This window comes from Mercenaria mercenaria, chromosome 5 (genome assembly GCF_021730395.1).
Source record: "Mercenaria mercenaria strain notata chromosome 5, MADL_Memer_1, whole genome shotgun sequence".
Classification (NCBI taxonomy): domain Eukaryota; kingdom Metazoa; phylum Mollusca; class Bivalvia; order Venerida; family Veneridae; genus Mercenaria; species Mercenaria mercenaria.
The window spans coordinates 20,269,047-20,291,211 of NC_069365.1; the positions used below are offsets into that span (position 1 = coordinate 20,269,047).

Consider the following 22,165-nt stretch of genomic DNA (forward strand, 5'->3'; position numbering starts at 1 on the left):
CCGACGAGCACCTGTTCCACCGGTGAAACAAGCGTCTGTGCGGACCAATTAATTTTTCATCTTATTGCTAAAATACAAAGAATCTGTTTACTAACATTGACATCGAAAGCCTGACACAGATTCCAAATTATGGTTATTTAAGCTATAAGCCTATACCAAGCACAGTTAATTGTTTGTTTTATTCACAACTACATTTTAATTCTCTCAAGTTCATCCTAATCAATGGACGCTTATTGCATTTGTAGTGTAAAAAACAATATCTATTGATCAGTTGACACTGGAAACGAACCCACTGGAAATTATGACTTTTTATGACGTTTATCATTAGAAAGCAAGATGACTAGTCATTGGGGTGAGATTCCTGTAGTACAAGATAATGATCCAGCAACTGCAGCTATTGAACGTGAGCAGATGACAAAACTGCGACCAATGGAGATAGAGGGACCAAGACTTCATCAGCCATCCAGCAGGCATTACCCACCTACTAATGAGTAAGATATAAATAATTCATATGATAACTATTTATAAATATATACTCGCTATATAATTGTTTAGTTAAAATAAATAAATTCAACCTGAATACAATTGCAACTCGAGCAGCTGGCTTCCAATATTTTAGCTGTGATGGTCACTTACGCATAGCCTGCACGTTTAAAAGCCGATCTCTACAAACGAAAAGTTTCAGTTAGCCCCAACAATATCAGCTTGCTAAACAAAGTGATAAAACCAGGGACACGTCTGCTAATGGGAATAGATAATTGAAACATTTCATCCGTAGAGACTTATTCTGTGTATACTATTTCAAAGTAATTAATGGGGTCAGTCTAGTATTTGGGGAAACCTTTAAATGTTTCGAAAGTGCGATCATGCAGGATATATGATTTATAATGTGACCGAATGTTTGGTCATTAATTTCTTTTTCATTTGATTAACGTATAAACGGTACATTTGTGTGAAAAAATGGGATTTTTAAAAAAAGACATTACACTAGACCAGCTAGTGCCTGTGGTGCAATCCACATTCATTGTCTATGATCTTCATGTATTGATTTGACCCAATATATAAACTTTAATTACCAGAGTACTTTGATGAATGACTAGGTCAAGTTGCTAATTATGATTTAAAGTGGGTTATACTAAAATTGTTTTGAAAAAAGGCCATCCAGCCTTTAAATAATATAACTATTGCCTTTATTTTTTAAAACATTAAGAACGTACATCATGGCAAAAAAATTATTTTGCAATCCCCATGCCGATGACCCTCATGCTGTTATTAACAAGGAACAATTTGTACATTGATTATACATACATGTGATACGTCCCGGATTGTCCCGGAAATTACATACTTGTCCCGGTGTCCCGGACAGTCTTGAAATGTCCTGGAAAAATAAAAATACAGGAACAAATAAAAATAATCCCCCAAAAAACTTGTTTTTTTGTCTATAAGTTGTTGAATTTTACACAATAAAAAGTTTCCGGTGTCACATTGTTTATTGATTTCCTAATCAGTTTCATGCCCTCGAGCGGGACACGTGTTGATTAAGTCCGCTTTGATCATGCGACAATCTTTTGATGACACTGATTAAGTTACAGTCAGTTATTATGATGACCCTGATTAAGAACTGACAGGATTATGCAATTAATAACTGTTTTATGGTACTTAAATTAGGAACAATAGTCGTAAATCTCTTTGTTTTAAGCACGTTGGCGGTAAAGCTACATGTAGCCTTTATGGAAAAGATTATTGAAAACGGTCAATTAAACGATAATTATTTCAAAAGGTTGTAATAATTTAAGATCAAGATCGATTGTTACACATATTCTAAATTAAAATATTGAATGCCTTTGCCGACCGACCCATGGAAATTGACCCAACTCCAAATATTTTATATTGGTGATTTTATTTACAAGATATATTTTATTCCTTTAAGGATTCAATTTAATTATTAGATAAATGTTTAAGCTTTAGAATGATACGAAATTAGCTAGAATCTAAATCACGATGACCGGGTTGATTCTTCGTATATAGTAAGTCTCCTAATTCTGTTCACCTCAGGAATGCAATAAATTCACGTGCCGAACTATAGATGTGTATTACCCGTACATGTATTTACCTCCCTTGGAAAGCTAGACGACATTTGCAGCAAATTAAAACATTGTAAGAGAGTGAACAATGTTTATCTCGCAAAACTACATGTAATATTACGATATTTTTGCATGAAACAGACGAATACCAATGTCACGATGTATGTCCCGGACAAAAGGTAAAATCCCGGAAATTTTAACTCAGAATCCCGGAAACGTTCTGAAAAATTATGGCATGTATGGATTATAATATTATATTGTTTGTGTGAACTTCGATAAAAATCAATACCTTGATACTAATGTAATACTAATTTTTGGGATACAGATACAAAATGGTGACATATGGTGCATTTTTTGGTCTAAATTTTGGGGTATGGGAGGGGGATCCCCACTCCTATTAGTGGGGTCAGGAGACTATTCTCCTGGAAAATTTTGAAATATCGGTATGAAATAGTGGCTTCTTAGGAGGCGTTTTTGGGTTTAAATTTGATAATAGATAATCTAATAATAAATAATTGGATGCAACTTTGATGAGTATAGGTCAATTCTCAGCCAACTTGGGAGGGGGAGAGGGGGCACTCAGCCCTGGATCCGGGCCTGGTGGCAAGGCTATCAATATGACTGCTAGGATTTCTGTCTCACCTTGCCTCAATGATGTCATGAGGCAAATGATATTCTGACATATTCCTAATGATATAAATATACTTTTTAACTTTTATAACTGAATTTTTCATCAGTGTGATATGCCTACTTTTCACTTTTTTCTGGCTTCTCAAATTTTAACCGAGGCACTGGTACTACATGATAATATTACATGTATATTGATTACCGGACCCAGAAATATTTGACTGGTGTGGTGGGGGACACCAGTCTAGAACAAAGAATTTTTTTGAATACAGGTATGAAATGGTGGCCTCTGGTGCATTTACTGGTGGGGCACTCCCCTAATTATAGGAGGGTCAGGGGGCTCTCCCCCTGGAAATTTTTGAAATACAGGCATGAAATGGTGGCCTCTGGTGCATTTTGAGGTAATGGAGGGGTTACTCCCCTCATTATAGGGAGGTCAAGGGTCTCCCCTGGAAATTTTTTAAACACAGGTATGAAATTGTGGCCTCTGATGCATTTACTGGTGGGGCACTTCCCTCATTATCGGGGGGGTCACAGGCCCGGATCCAGAAATATTTGACTGGGGGGGGGGGGGGCACCAGTCTAGAAGGAAGATGCCACTGCCGAGGCGCATAGCGCCGAGAGCGGGTAGGTACGGGAGCGGGGACTTCTGCACATGTTAGGGGGTCAGGGATGTCTCCCCCTGGAAATTTTTGAAATACAGGTATGAAATGGTGGCCTCAGGGGCATTTACTGAGTACTCCCTTCATTTTAGCGGGGTCAGGGGTCTCTCCCCTTGGAAATTTTTGAAATACAGGTATGAAATGGTGAGCTCTGGTTCATTTTTAGTTCTAAATGTTTAGGTAATGTAGGAGTAACTCCCCTCTTGATGGGAGTGGGGGTCAGGGGGCCCTGGAAAATTTTGAAATATAGGTATGAAATGGTGGCCTCTGCTGCATTTCTGGATCTAAATTTTGAGAGAATATTATTCCTTTGCCAAAATAGTTGGGTGCATCTTTGATAAGTATAGGTCACTTCTCAGCCAACTTTGGGGGGGGGGGGGGGGGGGGGGGGGGGGCACGAGCCCCCTCGGCCCAGCCCTGAATCCGAGCCTGGGTCAGGGGGCTCTCCCCCACCCCACTGGAAATTTTTGAAATACAGGCATGAAATGGTGGCCTCTGGTGCATTTTGAGGTAATGGAGGGGTTACTCCCCTCATTTATGATAGGGGGGTCAGGGGTCTCTCCCCTGGACATTTTTAGCTCGACTATTCGAAGAATAGTCTAGCTATTCTACTCACCCTGGCGTCGGCGTCGGCGTCACACCTTGGTTAAGTTTTTGCATGCAAGTTCATACAGCCATCAATTAAAGGCATATAGCTTTGAAACTTATTTTTTCTTTTTCTAGGTCAATTACCAACCTCACTGGGTCAAGTCCCATAACTCTGACATGTATTTTGAGCAAATTATGCCCCCTTTTGGACTTAGAAAATTCTGGTTAAAGTTTTACATGCAAGTTACTATCTCCAAAACTAATGCAGATATTGAATTGAAACTTCACATGTGCCTTAGGGGTTATAAAACTAGTTGATAGCAGCAAATCCCATAACTCTGACCTTCATTTTGGCCAAATTATGCCCCCTGTTGGACTTAGAAAATTCTGGTTAAAGTTTTGTGTGCAAGTACATTCAGCTATTTCTAAAAGGCATATAGATTTGAAACTTATTTTTTCTTTTTCTAGATCAATTACCAACCTACCTGGGTCAAATCCCATAACTCTGACATGTATTTTGAGCAAATTATGCCCCCTTTTGGACTTAGAAAATTCTGGTTAAAGTTTTACATGCAAGTTACCATCTCCAAAACTAATGCAGATATTGAATTGAAACTTCACATGTGCCTTCGGGGTTATTTGGGTAATATTTTCCTGCTTCTGGGACAATATTTCGAATAGTCGAGCTTGGCTGTCTTATGGACAGCTCTTGTTTAAGTACAGGTATGAAATTGTGACCTGTGGTGCGTTTCTGGGTCTAAATTTTTAGAAAATATTATTCCTTTGCCAAAATAGTAGGGTGCATCTTTGATGAGTATAGGCCACTTCTCAGCCAACTGGGGGGGGGGGGGGGGGGGCATGTGCCCCTTTGGCCCGGCCCTGGAGTCTAGAGGTCCGCTTACCGGACCCCTAGCCTTCCTTCTTAAAATCAAATTTAGGGGGTGGGGAACTCTTAGAGGGATAAGAATCTAATAATCTATTTAGTTCTGCCTAACCCGTGAAAGAACTCTAATCTGAAGAAAAACCATCATTTGACATGTTCACTAGGTTAGTATGTATGAAATAGGGCCTGAACTCGTAACATAGCGAAAATACATGACAAAATATAAAACCATAAGACATAAATTGGTATCGGGCCTAAGAATATAAAAGAAGGAAAATAGTCTGTCTGCAATTCTGCCATTTTTGTTTCTTTAAAGAATCGGATCGCTGCCCTTACAGAAGAAAAAGGCCTGCTGCGTACTCTTGCTGTGTACATACAGCGTATATGATGCGTACATGATGTGTACTGAAATCAAGGGCTTTAAATAGTACACAGGATATACACCGCACATACACCGATAGTACGTTTGTAGTACACTTTTGACATGCAAATGAGCTCTGCCGCGTACTACTTGCTGCGTACATGCTGTGGACTATATAGTACACAGGATGTACGCTGGAGGAATTTAGTATGCGGGAAATAGTATGCAGCATGTACGCGGCACATACACTTTTCACATGCAAATGAGCCTGCGGTGTACTACCCCTGCGGCGTACATGCTGTGTACTCCTGCGGCGTACATGCTGTGTACTCCTGTGGCGTACATGCTGTGTACTCCTGGCCCGAGTCCTGCGGCGTACATGCTGTGTACTCCTGCTGCATACATGCTGTGTACTCTTGTGGCGAAACTGCTGTGATAATGTAAATTCCTTACCCCACCAACTTTCGTATGCAAATGCTGATCATTTGGACAGAAAAAAACAGAAAAAAGATAAGTGACATGCATCAATAAGTATTTACCCTTACCAAAATAATGTAGATTGATGTTATCAAATAAATTAGTATGCTTTTCTTCATCAACTTTTCAATGAAATAAATCAATTTTTGTAGCATGTAATTTGGTAAACATTTGAAGAAAATGGCGTAACTGCATCAAGGGGAAACAACTTTAATGCAACTAAATATAAGTGTTATGATTTATTATAGACGATGTGTGCGTAGTATGTATTTATTTTGATTAAAATCCATTTGAGAACAATCAAGGACTGGAATTATATAAGCATTTATACACTTTTACATCCGTAAAAAGTATCGCACAAAAAAATTTTGTATTGATTTTTTCCAATGGGGCGAGCACAATTAGCCAAAAACGTTCTGAAAATACAAATCCGGCAAATCCGATGAACAACTTTTTAATTTGGTGAGGCCTTAATGAGTTAACATAATGAGCATTAAAGCCTTTATAAAACATAATTATTTCATATATTACAAAATGTAATGCAACGAAGTTCAAATAAGGCTTTTCAATTATCCAAGTTAGAAAGCTCCAGGATTAATTCAAAATGAAAAAGAATATATTTTTACACTGCATGAAAGGTGCAGCTCAGAAATCATGTACAAATCCTTCCTGCATGAAGTGTACTTCAGACTTTTACCTAAAAAAATTCAAAGTATAAACACCAAAAGAAAATGAACAAGTCCCTCCCGCATATATGAAGTTTACTTCAGACTTTAACTTATAAAAAAAAACTAAGTATAAATGCCAAAAGAAATTGTTCAAGTCTTTCCCGCGTATATGAAGTGTACTGCACAAATTTCAAAGTATCTGCGGTGTACATGCAGTGTACTATTTTCTTGTACAAGTCTCTCCTGCGTACATGCAGTGTACTCCTTAAATTTTCAGAGTCTTTGCTGCGTACTTGAAGTGTACTAGTGACCTCCTGCGTACATGCTGTGTACTCGTCATAATAGTACGCGGCATGCGGTGTATATAAAATGTACTCCTCTGGAGTACTACTGTGTTTGCGGCATATACACAGCAAATACGCAGCATGTACGCCACAGAGGCTTGCTTCTGTAAGGGTGTCGTCTTTCATGCGATCGTAGTTGTCTCCCCTATCATTTCAGCGATGTCAAATTTCCACCCCCTGGAATCTAAAAGTCGGCCAAAGTCTATTTCTCCGGACTCGGCACCATTCTGTCTGTCAAATTCCCACCTGTCGGGAAAAGCCTTCAGTCTTAAGTCCTGTGTATGCTTGCGCCCTCCCCTCCTCCCCCCTCACCCGGGGGAAAACATTGATAGGTGCATTATTGTTACTGATGTTTGTGATGATGAAAGTGTAATTGAAACATTTGTTATGAAGTGATACTTCAACTAAATGTAATATCTGTATATTAGGTTTTATTTTTTAAATCGTCATCATCACTTACATCAGCATCAGAAAAATCCTCATGATCTTTTAAGCAGTATTGAACTGGAAAGCTCATGATTGGAACTTTTTAATTTTTCTAATTATTTAATATCAGATATAAATTTCTCAACCTAAAAAGACCCATCTTGCCAATTTGGAGGCGTGAAAACATTAACCTTGTTTAAATTATACATGGAACACACTGGGCTTATCAGTGCAAGTCATGACATTATTCCACTGCTTCATGCTATGGTACTCATCACTGATCTAATTACCATGTCTTCTGATCAGGAAAAATAGCAATAATAAATAAAATTTGCTCTTGCTGTGGAAAAAGGACCATTAGAAGGTTTTAAGGTCAGTTGTTTGTCATTTCCCGCATATTTTGTTGTTACACCTGCAAATTATTTCTTTAGTGTGTGCCTTAAAACTTTGTTCATTGTGTAATCCTTCATTGAAGTGTCACAGAAACTTGAATAACATTATTTTAATTAAAATCATCATCATCATCATCATTATCATCATCACCACTATCATCAAAACCATCACAACAATCGTCATCATCTACAACTTTATCACCACCACCACTACTATCATCATCATCACTACTATCATCACAACCATAATGACAATTATCATCATATTACAAACGCTATCATCACCACCATCATCATGAACATTATCATCTTCACCACCGGCACCAACATATTCATCACAAACAACAACAACACCACATAATCATTGTTATCATTACCATCATAATCATCATTAACATCATCATCAAATTCACCACTGTCATCATCATCATAATCATAATCATCTGTTATTACATTATTACTATCATCGTTAGTTTTACTGATGTTTTGCTGATGAACAAGATGAAAACAGTTTTGGTCGGAAGATACTGGTTTGTTGCTGTTATTGTTGTTGATGATGACTATAGTGATGGAGGTTTTTGTATTGTTGTTAATGATAATGGTGATGATTGAAATTTAGATAAATCTTTTTCTTAATAGTGTTCGATGATTTTGTTTGTCAAAGGTGATATATTGGTTTTCAGGATATCAATGATGACGATAATGATGATGGTAACGTAATTGTTAATATACATTTACATCCTAAAGACACAAACAACAGTCAATATTTTTTTTTGTAAACATAATTATATAAAATAAATCATCATCTTTCCCATAATCAAAAGTATAACTACCAGTCTCGCGTTTTAAACTTGATTCTTCATACCAACAATCACCATTCTTATTATTGTTTGCAACAGCAATAGCAACATACATTAATCATTATTGCATTTCATGTTGTGAAATTTCACCAATAATACCACTGCTTTTAATCTTAATAACTTTTCAAACTTTGAATGAAAAACCATATTTAATTTGACTCCAAAATCTCACTCCAAAATTAGACTCCAAGATCTCACTCCAAGATCTAACTCCAGACTCCACTCCAAGACTCCACTCCATATTTTCCATCCAGCTGAGCTCCAGGGGTAACTGTTTTGACAGTAACTTGACAGAACTGTGTTACTGTCAAAACAGTTATCCTCAACACAGATATTTCCATCTGCATCTACAACCATTGAATGACAGAGTATTATGTACTAAAAATCTTTGTAGAGAGATGCTCTTATTTATTTAAACAACAGAATGATACTTGCGAAAAGAATTAAAATTGGTAAGAGTCTTGACAAAAAATGTTTGTTGCAGAACATTTGTTTTTAACACTAAGCTGGTAATTATAATCCCAGAAACAAAGTAAATAGGAGCAATTTTCATGATTCTGGAGCCATGTGTGTCGGTCTGTCCAAATGTAATTCCTTTCTGGAGGCAGATTTCTGAAACTGTTCAATGATTTTCAAATAAGTACTTGTTAATGTCACACCATCATAATATGACAAGAATCACTTCTGACCCAGGACGGAGGTCAAGGTCAGGTACACTTGGAGGTCAAAAAATTAAATAACTTAAATTTTACATCCTTTCCAGATCTTCTTAACTGATTTTCATAAAACTAGCATTACTTGTTGTCTAAGTAAGATGACATGCAGAACATACAACCTAGGTCACTAGGTCTAATGTCAAAGTCACACTTGAACGTCATAAAGGTTATGGTCACAATACTTTACTTTCCTTGCATTAAAGTGGCATCTAGGGTATTATGTCTCCTCCTCCCCCTTCTCCATAGAGGGAGACATATTGTTTTTGCCCTGTCCGTCTGTCTGTGTTTATAAATAGAAGTGGCTATGAATATGTATTTTGGGTATTAATGTGGCTAAAATCTCTTAGGTGGCTAGCCACGTAAGAGCCATATACAAACTGTATAAGTGGTATGGGGGTGAGGGGTGTAACACCTGCACATTAAGAATTAAGCCACATAAGATATGGCGTTAATGTTTCCATCTGGATGGACATCCAAAGTGTCCATAAAGATCATTATGTGGCTATCTGTCCAAATATTCTGAGGCTTAGCTGGCCTCAGAAGGTTGGACAGACAGCCACATAATGAAAGTGACAATAGCAAGACAGCATTTCATTGAGTGCAAACCTGCATTATCTACTAACCTTTACCTTAGCTACATTTGAACAGCCACATAAAATATCTTCTTTGATGGACTTTTGGGCTACTTAAGAGATATGGACAGTGGGAGCCACTGATACATGGTGGGTTTAGCCACCTAAAAATTGTAGCCACATAATTATTTTTATGTGCATAATGTTTAGCCACCTAAGTACCTATTTGTTAGTCCGTCCGTCCGTCACACTTCATTTCCGAACCATTAGACTTAGAACCTTTAAACTTCATAGGATGGCAGGGCTTATGGAGTGCACGACCCCTATTATTTTTGGGGTCACTCCATCGAAGGTCAAGGTCACAGGTGCCTGAACATGGAAAACCATTTCCGATCAATAACTTGAGAACCACTTGACCCATAATGTTGAAACTTCATAGGATGATTGGACATGCAGAATAGATGACCCCTATTGATTTTGGGTTCACTCTGTTAAAGGTCAAGGTCACAGGGGCCTGAACATGGAAAACCATTTCCGAACCACTTGACCCAGAATGTTGAAACTTCATAGGATGATTGGACATGGAGAGTAGTTGACCTGTTACTATATTAAAGGTCTAGGTCACAGCAGGCAGAACATGGAAATCCATTTCAACATTCAAACTTCATAAGATGGCAGGGTATATGGAGTAGATGACCCCTATTGATTTTGGGGTCACTCTGTTAAAGGTCAAGGTCACAGGGGCCTGGACATTGAAAACCATTTCCGATCAATAACTTGAGAACCACTTGACCCAGAATGTTGAAACTTCATAGGATGATTGGACAGGCAGAGTAGATGACCCCTATTGATTTTGGGATTACTCTATTGAAGGTTAAGGTCACAGGGGCCAGAACATGGAACTCCATTTCCAGTTAGTAACTTGAGAACCATTTGACCTAGAACCTTCAAATTTCATAGGATGATAAGACTTACAGAGTAGATGACACCTATTGTTTTTGGGGTCACTCCATCAAAGGTCAAGGTCACAGGGGTCATCCGTCCGTCACACTTTATTTTTGAGCAATAACTGGAGAACCATATGACCTACAGACTTCAAACTTTATAGGGTGATATGGCTTACAGAGAAGATGACCCCTAATATTTTTGTGGTTACTAGATCAAAGGTCAAGGTCACAGGGGCCTGAAAATGAAAACTGCTTCTGATCAATAACTTCAGAACCACTTTACCCAGAATGTTGAAGCTTCATAGGATGATTAAACATGTAGTGTAGGTGACCCTTATTGCTTTTTGGGTCACTTGATCAAAAGTCCAGGTCACTGGGACCAGAACATGGAAAACGGTTTCCGATCAATAACTTGAGAACCATTTGACCCAGAACCTTCAAACTTCATTGGATGATAGGACTTAAAGAGTAGATGACCCTCATCGTTTTTGGGGTCTCTTGAGCTAAGGTCAAGGTCACAGGGGCCTTAACATAGAAAACACTTTCTAATCAATAACTTGAGAACCACTTGACCCAGAATGTTGAAACTTAATAGGATGATTGCACATGCAGAGTAGATGACCCCTACTGATTTTGGGGTCATTCAATCAAAGGTCAAGGTCACAGGGGCCTGAACATGGAAAAACGTTTCCAATTCAAAACCTGAGAATCACTGGGCCCAGAATGTTGAAACTTAGTGGGATGATTGGACATGTCAAGTAGATGATCCCTGTTGCAGCCAACCATCAGTGACTCTGACTTTCGCTCCTGTCCCCTATTGACTTCTTGCCTATACGACTATGCATTGGGGGAGACATGCGCTTTTCTACAAAAGCATCTTCTAGTTAATCATTTACTTTCATCATTAGCTGTAGTTTTGACTGATGTTTCTTTATTTCAGACCATTACAGGCAGAAAAGTTTCAGATAGATCCGATTGTTCTACATACAATACAGTTGTTACAGCATGCTAGACGCTTACGTTCTCTAAAAAACAATCTGTTGCAACATCAGCAACAACTACAGCAAGATGTAAGTTCTGTTTTGTCAACAGTTTCATTACTGGAGAGAAATGAGTTTATCATCAATTTTGCTTGAAGTAGTTGTTAGATCAGTACCAGATATTTAGAATAATAAAACCTACCTTGCTAGGTATTTTTCACTCCAAGCATGTCAAAACAGTATACTTAACCCTTAGCCCGCTGGCGGCAAGTGATTCTGCCTTTGCGACCAGTGCAGTGCAGACCAAGATCAGCCTGCACATCCATGCAGTCTGACCATGGTCTGCACTGTTCGCTATTCAGTCAGTAGTTTTTCAGAAAACACCCCTTTGAATAATAAATAGTATTGCCCAAATTGAACGATAGAACAGTCCGTTTTAGAAATTTAGCAGGGTAAGGGTTACTGAATAGATTACAGATATAAGTCAAAAAGATTTAACTTTCTATGCCCCCGAAGGGAGGCATATTAGTTTTCAACTGTCCATTCGTTCATTCGTTGGTCACAACGTTAACTTTTTGCATGAAGGCACTTTACTCGCGAACCACTGCACCCAGGACCTTCAAACTTCACATGCTGATAGTACTCATTGAGTACACATCCCCTACTGACTTTGGGGTCACCAGGTCAAAGGTCAAGGTCACAGGGGCCAACGTTAACTTTTTGCATGAAGGCACTTTACTCACAAACCACTGCACCCAGGACCTTCAAACTTCACTTGCTGATAGTACTCATTGAGTACACATCCCCTACTGACTTTGGGGTCAGCAGGTCAAAGGTCAAGGTCATAGGTGCCAACGTTAACTTTTTGCATGAAGGCACTTTACTCACAAACCACTGCACCCAGGACCTTCAAACTTCATGTGCTGATAGTACTCATTAAATACACGACCCCTACTGACTTTGGGGTCACCAGGTCAAAGGTCAAGGTCACAGGGGCCAACGTTAAATTTTTGCATGAAGGCACTTTACTCGTGAACCACTGCACCCAGTACCTTCAAACTTCACATGCTGATAGTTCTTATTGAGTGCATGACCCCTACTAACTTTGGGGTCACCAGGTCAAAGGTCAAGGTCACAGGGGCCAATGTTAACTTTTTGCATGAAGGCACTTTACTCGCGAACCACTGCACCCAGGACCTTCAAACTTCATAAGCTAATAGTACTTATTGAGTACACGACCGCTATTGACCTTGGGGTCACCATGTCAATGGTCAAGTTCACCAGGTCAAAGGTCAAGGCGCTGCGGGGGCATTTGTCACCATTAGTGACAGCTCTTGTTGATTTCCAGTTATAGCAATTATTTTTCCAGTTATGCACATATGTTTTTGAAATTTTCACTTTATGTACGGCTAATTTTATAGAAGATAATAGACTTTGACACAACCTATCCTGATGCTCCACCAATACCAGAGTACAATGGTCCTCCAACAGTGAAACAAAAATTAGAGCATCCAGTTCCATTTATGTACAAAGATATGGAAAGGTATTCTGTTTATTCTAATGAACTGTGGTTGTTCAAATAAAACTTTTCTCATGAGCGGACTCAATCAAACTGAGTCTGCTGTTGTGTTGCTTGGTTGCGTTCTATGCTTCCAAAGGATGTTTTGACAGATTTTATTGCTTAATAATTGTCACTTTTGTTACACTTTAGTATTTGAGCCGTGCCATGGGAAAATAAACATAGTAGCTTTGCGACCAGCATGGATCCAGACTAGCCTGCGCATCCGCGCAGTCTGGTCAGGATCCATGCTGTTCGCTAACAGTTTCACCAATTCCAATAGGCTTTAAAAGTGAACAGCATGGATCCTGACCAGACTGCGTGGATGCGCAGGCTGGTCTGGATCCATGCTGGTCGCAAAGCCATTATGTTGGTTTTCTCATGGAGCGGTTCATTTGTCAAAATATGTTTGGTAGATTCAGAATATAATTAAACATGTAATAACAATGGATCACAATATAGACAGACATTTTATATAATATGGCAGTAACATGTGAGTATTTAGTGCAATAATGTATCAGGAATGGCATATCAGTTTATAAGACATTGTATGTTATTTGTTACATGGATTTTAAGAAAAATGTATTGCTTCTCAAGGGTTACACTAGATATTGTAATTTTGACTATTCGCTAAATATAGATACATATTTTTATAATATTGACTATTGGCTAAATATAAGCATTAGATGTTCAAAAAGTCATATATGATATATGTACTTAATGATAGTTATCTTTATTTGTTCCAGTTGTGTTACTGGTATTTATATGTAGAAAAAGTATACACAGTTATTTTGAATGGAAAAGTTTTGACAAGTGTTATCTATTTCAGTGACTTTGTCCTTGGAAAGAGTGAGCCATTACCTCAAATAGATGATGTAGCATGCAGACATTTACTGCGGCGATCTGTAGCAGCCATTTTAGCTCATTCTGGATTTGACAGTACATTATTTATTTTTCATGGTCATGTTTAAGACTTAACAAGAGTGCCAGAATGTCACAATATACGCCCGTCACAGCAAATTTCTTTACTCTAGCACCTCTGTTTGCAAATGGAATTTTAATTTTGTGGTTGTTTAGTAATTATTTTGTTTTTCTAAATCCAGGTAGAGATACCTTAAAATACACCTAAAATTTGAAAGTAACATCTATGTTGTACCACAGAAAAGTGGTCTTGGTTTTTCCCTACGGTCAGTTATAAAAAAGTTACAATATAAGTTATTTATAGTAACAACTAAGGAAGTCCACACAAAAATCCTTACCAGGTAGAGATTGGTCAAAATACATCTCAAAATTGGATGTAACATGCATGTTGTACTACAGAAGAGTGGTCTCGATTTTTCCCATACGACTAGTAATGAAAAAGTTACAATCTAAGCTGTTTATAGTAATAACAAAGGGAAGTAATTCTAAAGCAGGGACCTGCGCATGACACTTCGTCTCATGATGGTGTACAATTGTGCCAAGTTACATCAAAATCCCTCCATGCATGAAGAAGAAATGCTTCGGACAAAGTCATTCTTGTATCTGACCTTTGGCATTTAAGTGTGACCTTGACCTTAGACCTAGGGACCTGGTTCTTGCGCATGACACTCCGTCTCATGGTGGTGAACATTTGTGCCAAGTTATATCAAAATCCCTCCATGCATGAAGAAGAAATGCTCTGGACAAAGTTTTCATTCTTGCATCCTTTGACCTCTAAGTGTGCCCTTGACCTTAGACCTAGGGACCTGGTTCTTGCGCTTGACACTCCGTCTCATAATGGTGAACAACTGTGCCAAGTTTCATCAAAATCCCTCCATGAATGAAGAAGATTATGCTCCGAACAAAGTCTGTGGACGCTGCCCACCCGCCCGCCAGGGGCATTCCCATAATACGTCCCGTTTTTCAAACAGGTGTATAAAAAGTTTGAATGTTGCAGTAAAGTTTCCGCAAGCAGTATTAGCCACTTTGTAACTATTTACTACACATTTCAGTATGTTCACTGTATCTAAACTACTGAGTAAGATTGCCTAATGACAGAGTCAGTCAAAAACATATTTTTCAATCTATTAATTGATAAGAAAGGTATATGTGCATGCTGCCAGTCTGAATCAATCATGTAGATATATCTGGCTGTTATTTTGTTACTAACCTAGGTAAAAACTTGCAGGTTGTGCTGAATCAATACTGGAGACGATGACGGACCTTACAGGAGAGTATTTCATGCAGTTTACTCGACATCTCCGTGCAGCAGCAGACAATCTTGCCGGGCATGAACCAACAGGATTCCCGGTAAAATCTTCTATTGCTTTACAGTATACAACATACTGAAAACACAAATAATGATTAAGAAACATTATATATTTAAAGTCAGCTCAGAGATGTGTTTGTATCATGTCTCACAGATCGTGGATAAACTTAACACAAGCATCAAGAGGTGATGCACATATATATACCCTGTATGTAGCAACTGTTTTAGTATGCCCTCAAGTGTGGCACATAGATGTCACAGTATATGTCTGTCAGTGTTACTCTTAGTTTGTTCAGCATTTCGTGTCTAGTCAGTAACTCTGATTTTCCCTCAAGTGATTTTGAAATAACTTATTATGAATGTTCATGAGACATGATGCTATTTAATACACAAGATCCAGGTCCCTAGCTCCAAGATCACACTCTGGGATCAAATGCTGATGCATTGATTGATTTAATACAACTTATCACTATAGTCAGACACAACAGCAACCATATCATGATCATATCTGTTACTAATGTGCCAGTGTGAATCAAACTTGGGCCTAATACTTTTTTTGTCAAGGTAAATCCTACCCCTGTCAATTACTTATTTCTTATGTGATGCAGTTGTCATGATTTTATGGTAAGTTATAAAAGTTTTTGAGGTTAGTAAAAAAAAGTAATGTAAAATTTGCTAAATGCTTAATTGTTCAACCTACAAGGAAAATTTAGAACTATGTAGATTCTTATTAATGAGCCGCGCCATGGGAAAACCAACATAGTGGGTTTGTGACCAGCATGGATCCAGACCAGCCTGTGCATCCGCGCAGTCTGGTCAGGATCCATGCTGTTCGCTGTTAGTTTCTCTAATTCCATTAGGCTTTGAAAGCGAACAGCATGGATCCTGACCAGACTGCGCAGATGCGCAGGCTGGTCTGGATCCATGCTGGTCGCAAAGCCACTATGTTGGTTTTTTCATGGCACGGCTCATGTATACTTTTAAAGGGATTAAGATGAAACTTCATACAGTAAATTAAGGGTTACTTGAGGCACTGCAGAGTTGTGTGCCCATGTACAAAATTTCTACTTACCTCTGACAAGGTGGTATTCAGGAGTATTAATCATATTTAGTGATAGCTTTAGAATAAGCACAGTAGTGACAATGACTAGTTTCTTTATAGTTATAAATACTGCATTAAAAGAATAATGCGTACATTATTTAAATTTAATTAACAAATAATCAAGGCCTTCGCGTTGTTTATCGTCTAATTTACCACGGTTCAGAGTTCAGATGAGTAGGAATTGAACCACGAGGGCGTTAGCCTGAGTGGTTAAATACTGAAGCATCTGAACGATGAACCGTGGTAAATTAGACGATAAATCACAAGAAGGCCTTGATTGTTTTCATTCTGACATGCACGTTGATATATTTCAATAAATATTATGGTGGAATTCATTTACGCGAGGAGTAATGTATCGGACGTCAGGCGGCTACATGACGTCAAAATTGACGTCATAATGCTCTCTTACCGGTCCGTGCGTCAACTGTTGTTTATCTCGGGATATATTGCGTTTGATTTTCTTCTTTGTTTAACTGGAAATCAATTTGAGGCATGTTAGAATACAAAATCGCATTGATTGCTCTATTTGAAGTGAGAACAGGTAAAAATTTACCTTAAATAATGAATGCAAACCAATATAAGAGATAAGTACTGCTTTCATTGATACAGAAAAAATAATTTTTAATAGTTGTAACTTTAATTATTGTTGCAACATATTATTTCAGGATATAGTAGAACAAGTATTTCAGGAGATGAAGGTTGGTAGTGTAACATGTCTTCATGATTTCTATCACAAACGTGTGATTAACTACCACAAAAATATGGAGGAGCAATGTCAGCAGCTCGATGCAGAATATGAGAAACTGAAAGAGCCAATCTTACAACAGAAACCTCCAGATACACTCTCAGTTATCAGGTAAAGAGCCAGTCTTACAACAGAAACCTCCTGATACACTCTCAGTTATCAGGTAAAAATCCAGTCTTACAACAGAAACCTCCAGGTACCCTCTCAGTTATCAGGTTACTCTTCCCTTCTTTTACAATTAAATACAGTCAGACCTGAATTATGCAGCCAGTCAAGGGCATGACACAATGTGGCTGCTTAAAGTAGGTGACTGCTTAAGTATTAGAATAAAAAGTCAGTTTGGGAATTAAGTTGACTAGCTGCTTAATGTAAGTTGCTGCTTAATACAGGTATGCATGTTCTACTGTGTGATCTTTTTATTGACATGTGGTTGCAAGATGTGCTGACTTTTAACAGGAACATCAAAAACTCTTCATGCATTGGAGAATTTGGTCAGCCATTATGGCTATTCGGATATGATGTTATCAATAATATCTGCAGTGTTGAGGTTTACAGGCCTTAATGGTTAAGGAATTCCAGTTCTTGTCAGTGTAATTGATTCTAACCTAGGCTTAGTCTATGATTTTTAATTAGCTGTTTCCCTGACAGTCCATTCACAAAGTCACAAGCAATGGTAAACAGAATTGGCTTAATCGAGGTACTTCAATCTTCCAGACGTGTTAGCTGGAGCAATGATATTTCTATCTTCTACCCAGGTGATAGTTAACACATTGATGATTTAATTGTGGAAAGAAAATCATTCAAGATTGTAAATATTTACTTGTACATGGATTTGTGCAAAACTTGATATGACACATCATGAGCATTTCAGAGTACCCAAAGAAAGTCACCCACTAACCAATATCATCAATTTTGTTTTTCGCCAGTGGAGACGTCACATCCTAATTACATCACTGTAGGTGCATTTCATTCAGCATGGCATGCAAGTGCTGGAGAGCAGTTATTGGAATGCTTATTGTCTTAGGCAAATTCTTAGTGCATTTGGGCAATTAGATTTGTATTCTATAAGGAACTACCATACTATTTACTGACAAATTCTGAATACACAAAACATTTCCGTTAAGAGATATATATCTTTTCATTTATGAACATCCCGGATAAACTTCTATGGACAAATCGACTACAACTTCACACTGTGATAAATGCTGTAAGTTCATGCATATAATTAATAGCTTTATTTCTACAGATTTTATGGAGAATAAGTTAAAAGCACATCTGTGCACAAGAAAAATATATTACTGGTACCTACAGGAAATTACAAGGTTTTACTTGTTTCTTTTTAGCTTACAAATTATGTTCGACTGGGAATCACAAATGATTACACCAGTTTTCAGACCTGGCTGCTTTGGACGTAATACAGTAATATCAGTTGGACTAATTCTAACCCTGTTACCTGTAGGTGTGAAATTTGGAAAATGCGGTAAAGAAACAACTACAAAGCATTGTTTACATACAGTCTAAAGTTAGATTAGAATCCTTGCCTGTGTATTAAAATTGAAAGTTTTTTTTCTCCAGAATTAAAGAAGAACCGTCAGAGATACACTTTCCAGAACTAGATGAAATAGATGAAGTGAATAACGCAGAGCAACTCCTCAACTTAAATGGTATGTAACTGTCTGCAGATTGTTACTTTTCCTGATTTAAGACTAGATTTTAAAATCACTTATAGTATATTTACCAGCTTTCTCATACTTTACTTACTGGTTTTCCAACAGCACAGTTATTCTGTAATGTCTGATCGAGTGGAAAGAGTCTATTATCGCTTTTAAGCTACAGTGTAGCAACACTCGAGTGAGCATCAATAGCTCAAGCACCCGGACCCACTGAAACAGTTTATATGGTCCAGACCAGCAGGTGTCCTGATATTTTCAATGTCTGGATCACTTGAAATCCTTGGTAACTCGAGCTGTTTCCTCATGCCATTATTACCTTTCCATATGAAGAATGAATGAATTGTGCTTGTCACTAGTTACATGAAAGATATGAAATAATGTCTGTCATTAGACAGCTGTATCTGTAGTGTGTTCATTTGTTAGTGTTTGGTTTAACACCATTTTCAGTGTTCCTGGATTCGGTAAACCTGTTCTCTGCAGGTAACTGCCAACTTTCCCACATGAATCAGAGGTGGAGGACTAATGATTTCAGACACAATGTTTTTTATCAAATGGTCACTTTGCTTAGGATCAAACTCACAACCACTTGATCAGTAGATCTGTGCTCTCCCTATTGAGCTAAACAGGAGGGCTGTAGTGTGTTCCATCTGTCTTTTGAAATTGGCATATGTGGCATATGGAACCAGCTGCAATACAAATGTACATGTTTCAGATCTTGGAGGGTTTGAGATTACAGTGGAACACGAGTCTGCTAGTGGTCTGACAACAGAGGTGGAGTCCAAATGGTCACATGTTAAAGCGGAACACGGAGATCCAAAGTAAGATAATATTGAAATGCTGATACCTTCCACATAATATTATTATATTTACACATTATATTTTAGCACAGAGACTTTGAGTAGACATGTTAATGCCAGTTGTCTTACTTTGGAAATAGATTTAACTTTTGCATGCTTTGTTGGCAAATAAAATACAGTTTTGCGTTCAGATGCGTAGTAATCTTATCACGAAGACCAAGGCCTGATTTGGCCGCATCAGAACGAAAAAAACATGTTAACATTCTAACATGTTTTAATCACACCAGGAAGGGATACTTATCTGGAATCCTGTTTTAGGTGTAAATGGACAGAGTAAACTGGAATAGCCAAAAGTAGGTCATTTTGCAAAACATGTTTTTTTTTAATCGACAAGACAATACACGGTAAAATCCTTCTTTGGTTATATAAAAGAAAATCTTAAAAGTGTTAGAATTATTCATAACTCAGAGGGTAGCAGGCTTTAATCCTTGTAATTGAGAGAAGTTCTGATGTTTCATCAGTCCTTTTAATCACGGTCTGTACAGAAAATCTTTGTGTAATGTATGTTTCAGTCAAAAGTAAAATAGATGGATGCAAGTGGCCTGGGTGTTGGTTATATTTTTGATCCAACGCTTTTATTTTAGAATTTCATAAACACTAGCTTCCATTTCAGAGTGGTAAACTTGGATAATTTTGACGAGAGTGGTACAGCCATCAAGGATGAACCTCACTCTGTATCATCGAGTGATGCAGACGACAGTATACATGATCCTCCATCTATAACAGTTGCAGATATTATGTCACCAACTTCACTTCCTAGTAAAGCTAAGAAAAAGTAGGTTCTAAAACTATATCATGCTATTACTTAAACCTCTAGATTCTTTAAGGAGTAATTTTTAACTTGTCAGATTTTTAGCTAACCTGAGCACAAAGTGCTCAAGGTGAGCTTTTGTGATTGCCCTGTGTCTCTGTCGTCGTCTGTCCGTCCGTCATCAACAGTTTGACTGTTGACACTTGAGGTCACAATTTTGGCCCAATCTTAATGAAATTTGATCAGAATGTTACTCTCAATAAAATCTTGGATGAGTTCGATATTGGGTCAAAAACTAGGTCATCAGGTCAAATCAAAGGAAAAGCTTGTTAACACTCTAGAGGTCACAATTTTGGTCCAATCTTAATTAAACTTGGTCAGAATGTTACGCTCAATAAAATCTTGGATGAGTTCCGTATTGGGTCATCTGGGATCAAAAACTAGGTCACCAGGTCAAATCTAAGGAAAGCTTGTTAACACTCTAGAGGCAACATTTATGACTGTATCTTCATGAAACTTAGTCACAATGTTAATTTCTACGATCTTTAGGTCAAGTTCGAACCTGGGTCTTGTGGGGTCAAAAACAAGGTCTCCAGCTCAAATCAAAGAAAAAGCTTGTTAACACTCTTGAGGCCACATTCATGGCCTTATGTTAATGAGACTTGGTCAGAATGTTAATCTTGATGATCTTTAGGTCAAGTTTAAATCTGAGTCAGGTGGTGTCAAAAACTAGGTCACCAGGTCAAATCAAATGTAAAGCTTGTCAACATTCTAGAGGCCACATTTATGATAATATCTCTATGAAACTTGGTCAGAATGTTAATCTTGATGATCTTTAGGTCAGATTCAAATCTAGGTCAAGTGGAGTCAGAAACTAGGTCACCAGTTCAAATCAAAGGTAAAGCTTGTTAACACTCTAGAGACCACATTTATGACTATATCTTCATGAAACTTGGTCAGAATGTTAACCTTGATGATCTTTAGGTAAATCTGGGTCATGTTGGGTCAAAAACTAGGTCACCAGGTCAAATCAAAGGAAAAGCTAGTTAACACTCTAGAGGCCACATTTATGACTATATCTTAATGAAACTTGGTCAGAATGTTAATCTTGATGATCTTTAGGTCAAGTTAAAATCTGGGTCAGGTGGGTCAAAAACTAGGTCACCAGGTCAAATCAAAGGTAGAGCTTGTTAATAACACTCTAGAGACCTAATTTTTCTCATGGGAATTGATCAGAATGTTTGTCTTGATGACCTCTAGATCAGGTTCGAATCTGGGTCATGTGGGGTCAAAAACTAGGTCACCAGGTCAAATCAAAGCATGTTTACAATCTAGAGGTCAAATTTATGACTTTATCTTCATGAAACTTGGTGAGAATGTTAATCTTGATGATCTTTAGGCCATATTGGAATCTGGGTCATGTGGGGTCAAAAACTAGGTCACCAGGTCAAGTCAAAGGAAAAGCTAGTGAACACTCTAGAGACCACATTTATGACCATATCTTTATGAAATTGGTCAGAATGTTAATCTTAAGGTTAAGTTCCAATCTGGGTGAGGTGGGTTCAAAAACTAGTTTACCAGGTCAAATCAAAAGTAAAGCTTGTTAACAATCTAGAAGCCACATTTATGACTGTATCTTCATGAAACTCGGTCAGAATGTTA

General features: G+C 37.9%; 1 protein-coding gene across 1 annotated transcript; it reads left to right on the forward strand.

The window, feature by feature from the left end:
• Positions 1 to 7: 7 nt before the first annotated feature.
• Positions 8 to 20,567, forward strand: LOC123556585 (STAGA complex 65 subunit gamma-like). Its single transcript, XM_045347412.2, has 9 exons — positions 8 to 491; positions 11,548 to 11,677; positions 13,009 to 13,130; positions 13,975 to 14,084; positions 15,295 to 15,416; positions 17,143 to 17,333; positions 18,798 to 18,886; positions 19,608 to 19,713; positions 20,366 to 20,567. The coding sequence occupies exons 1-9, from the start codon at positions 337 to 339 to the stop codon at positions 20,529 to 20,531; spliced, it is 1,191 nt and encodes a 396-aa protein (XP_045203347.2). The 5' UTR covers positions 8 to 336; the 3' UTR covers positions 20,532 to 20,567.
• Positions 20,568 to 22,165: the final 1,598 nt, after the last annotated feature.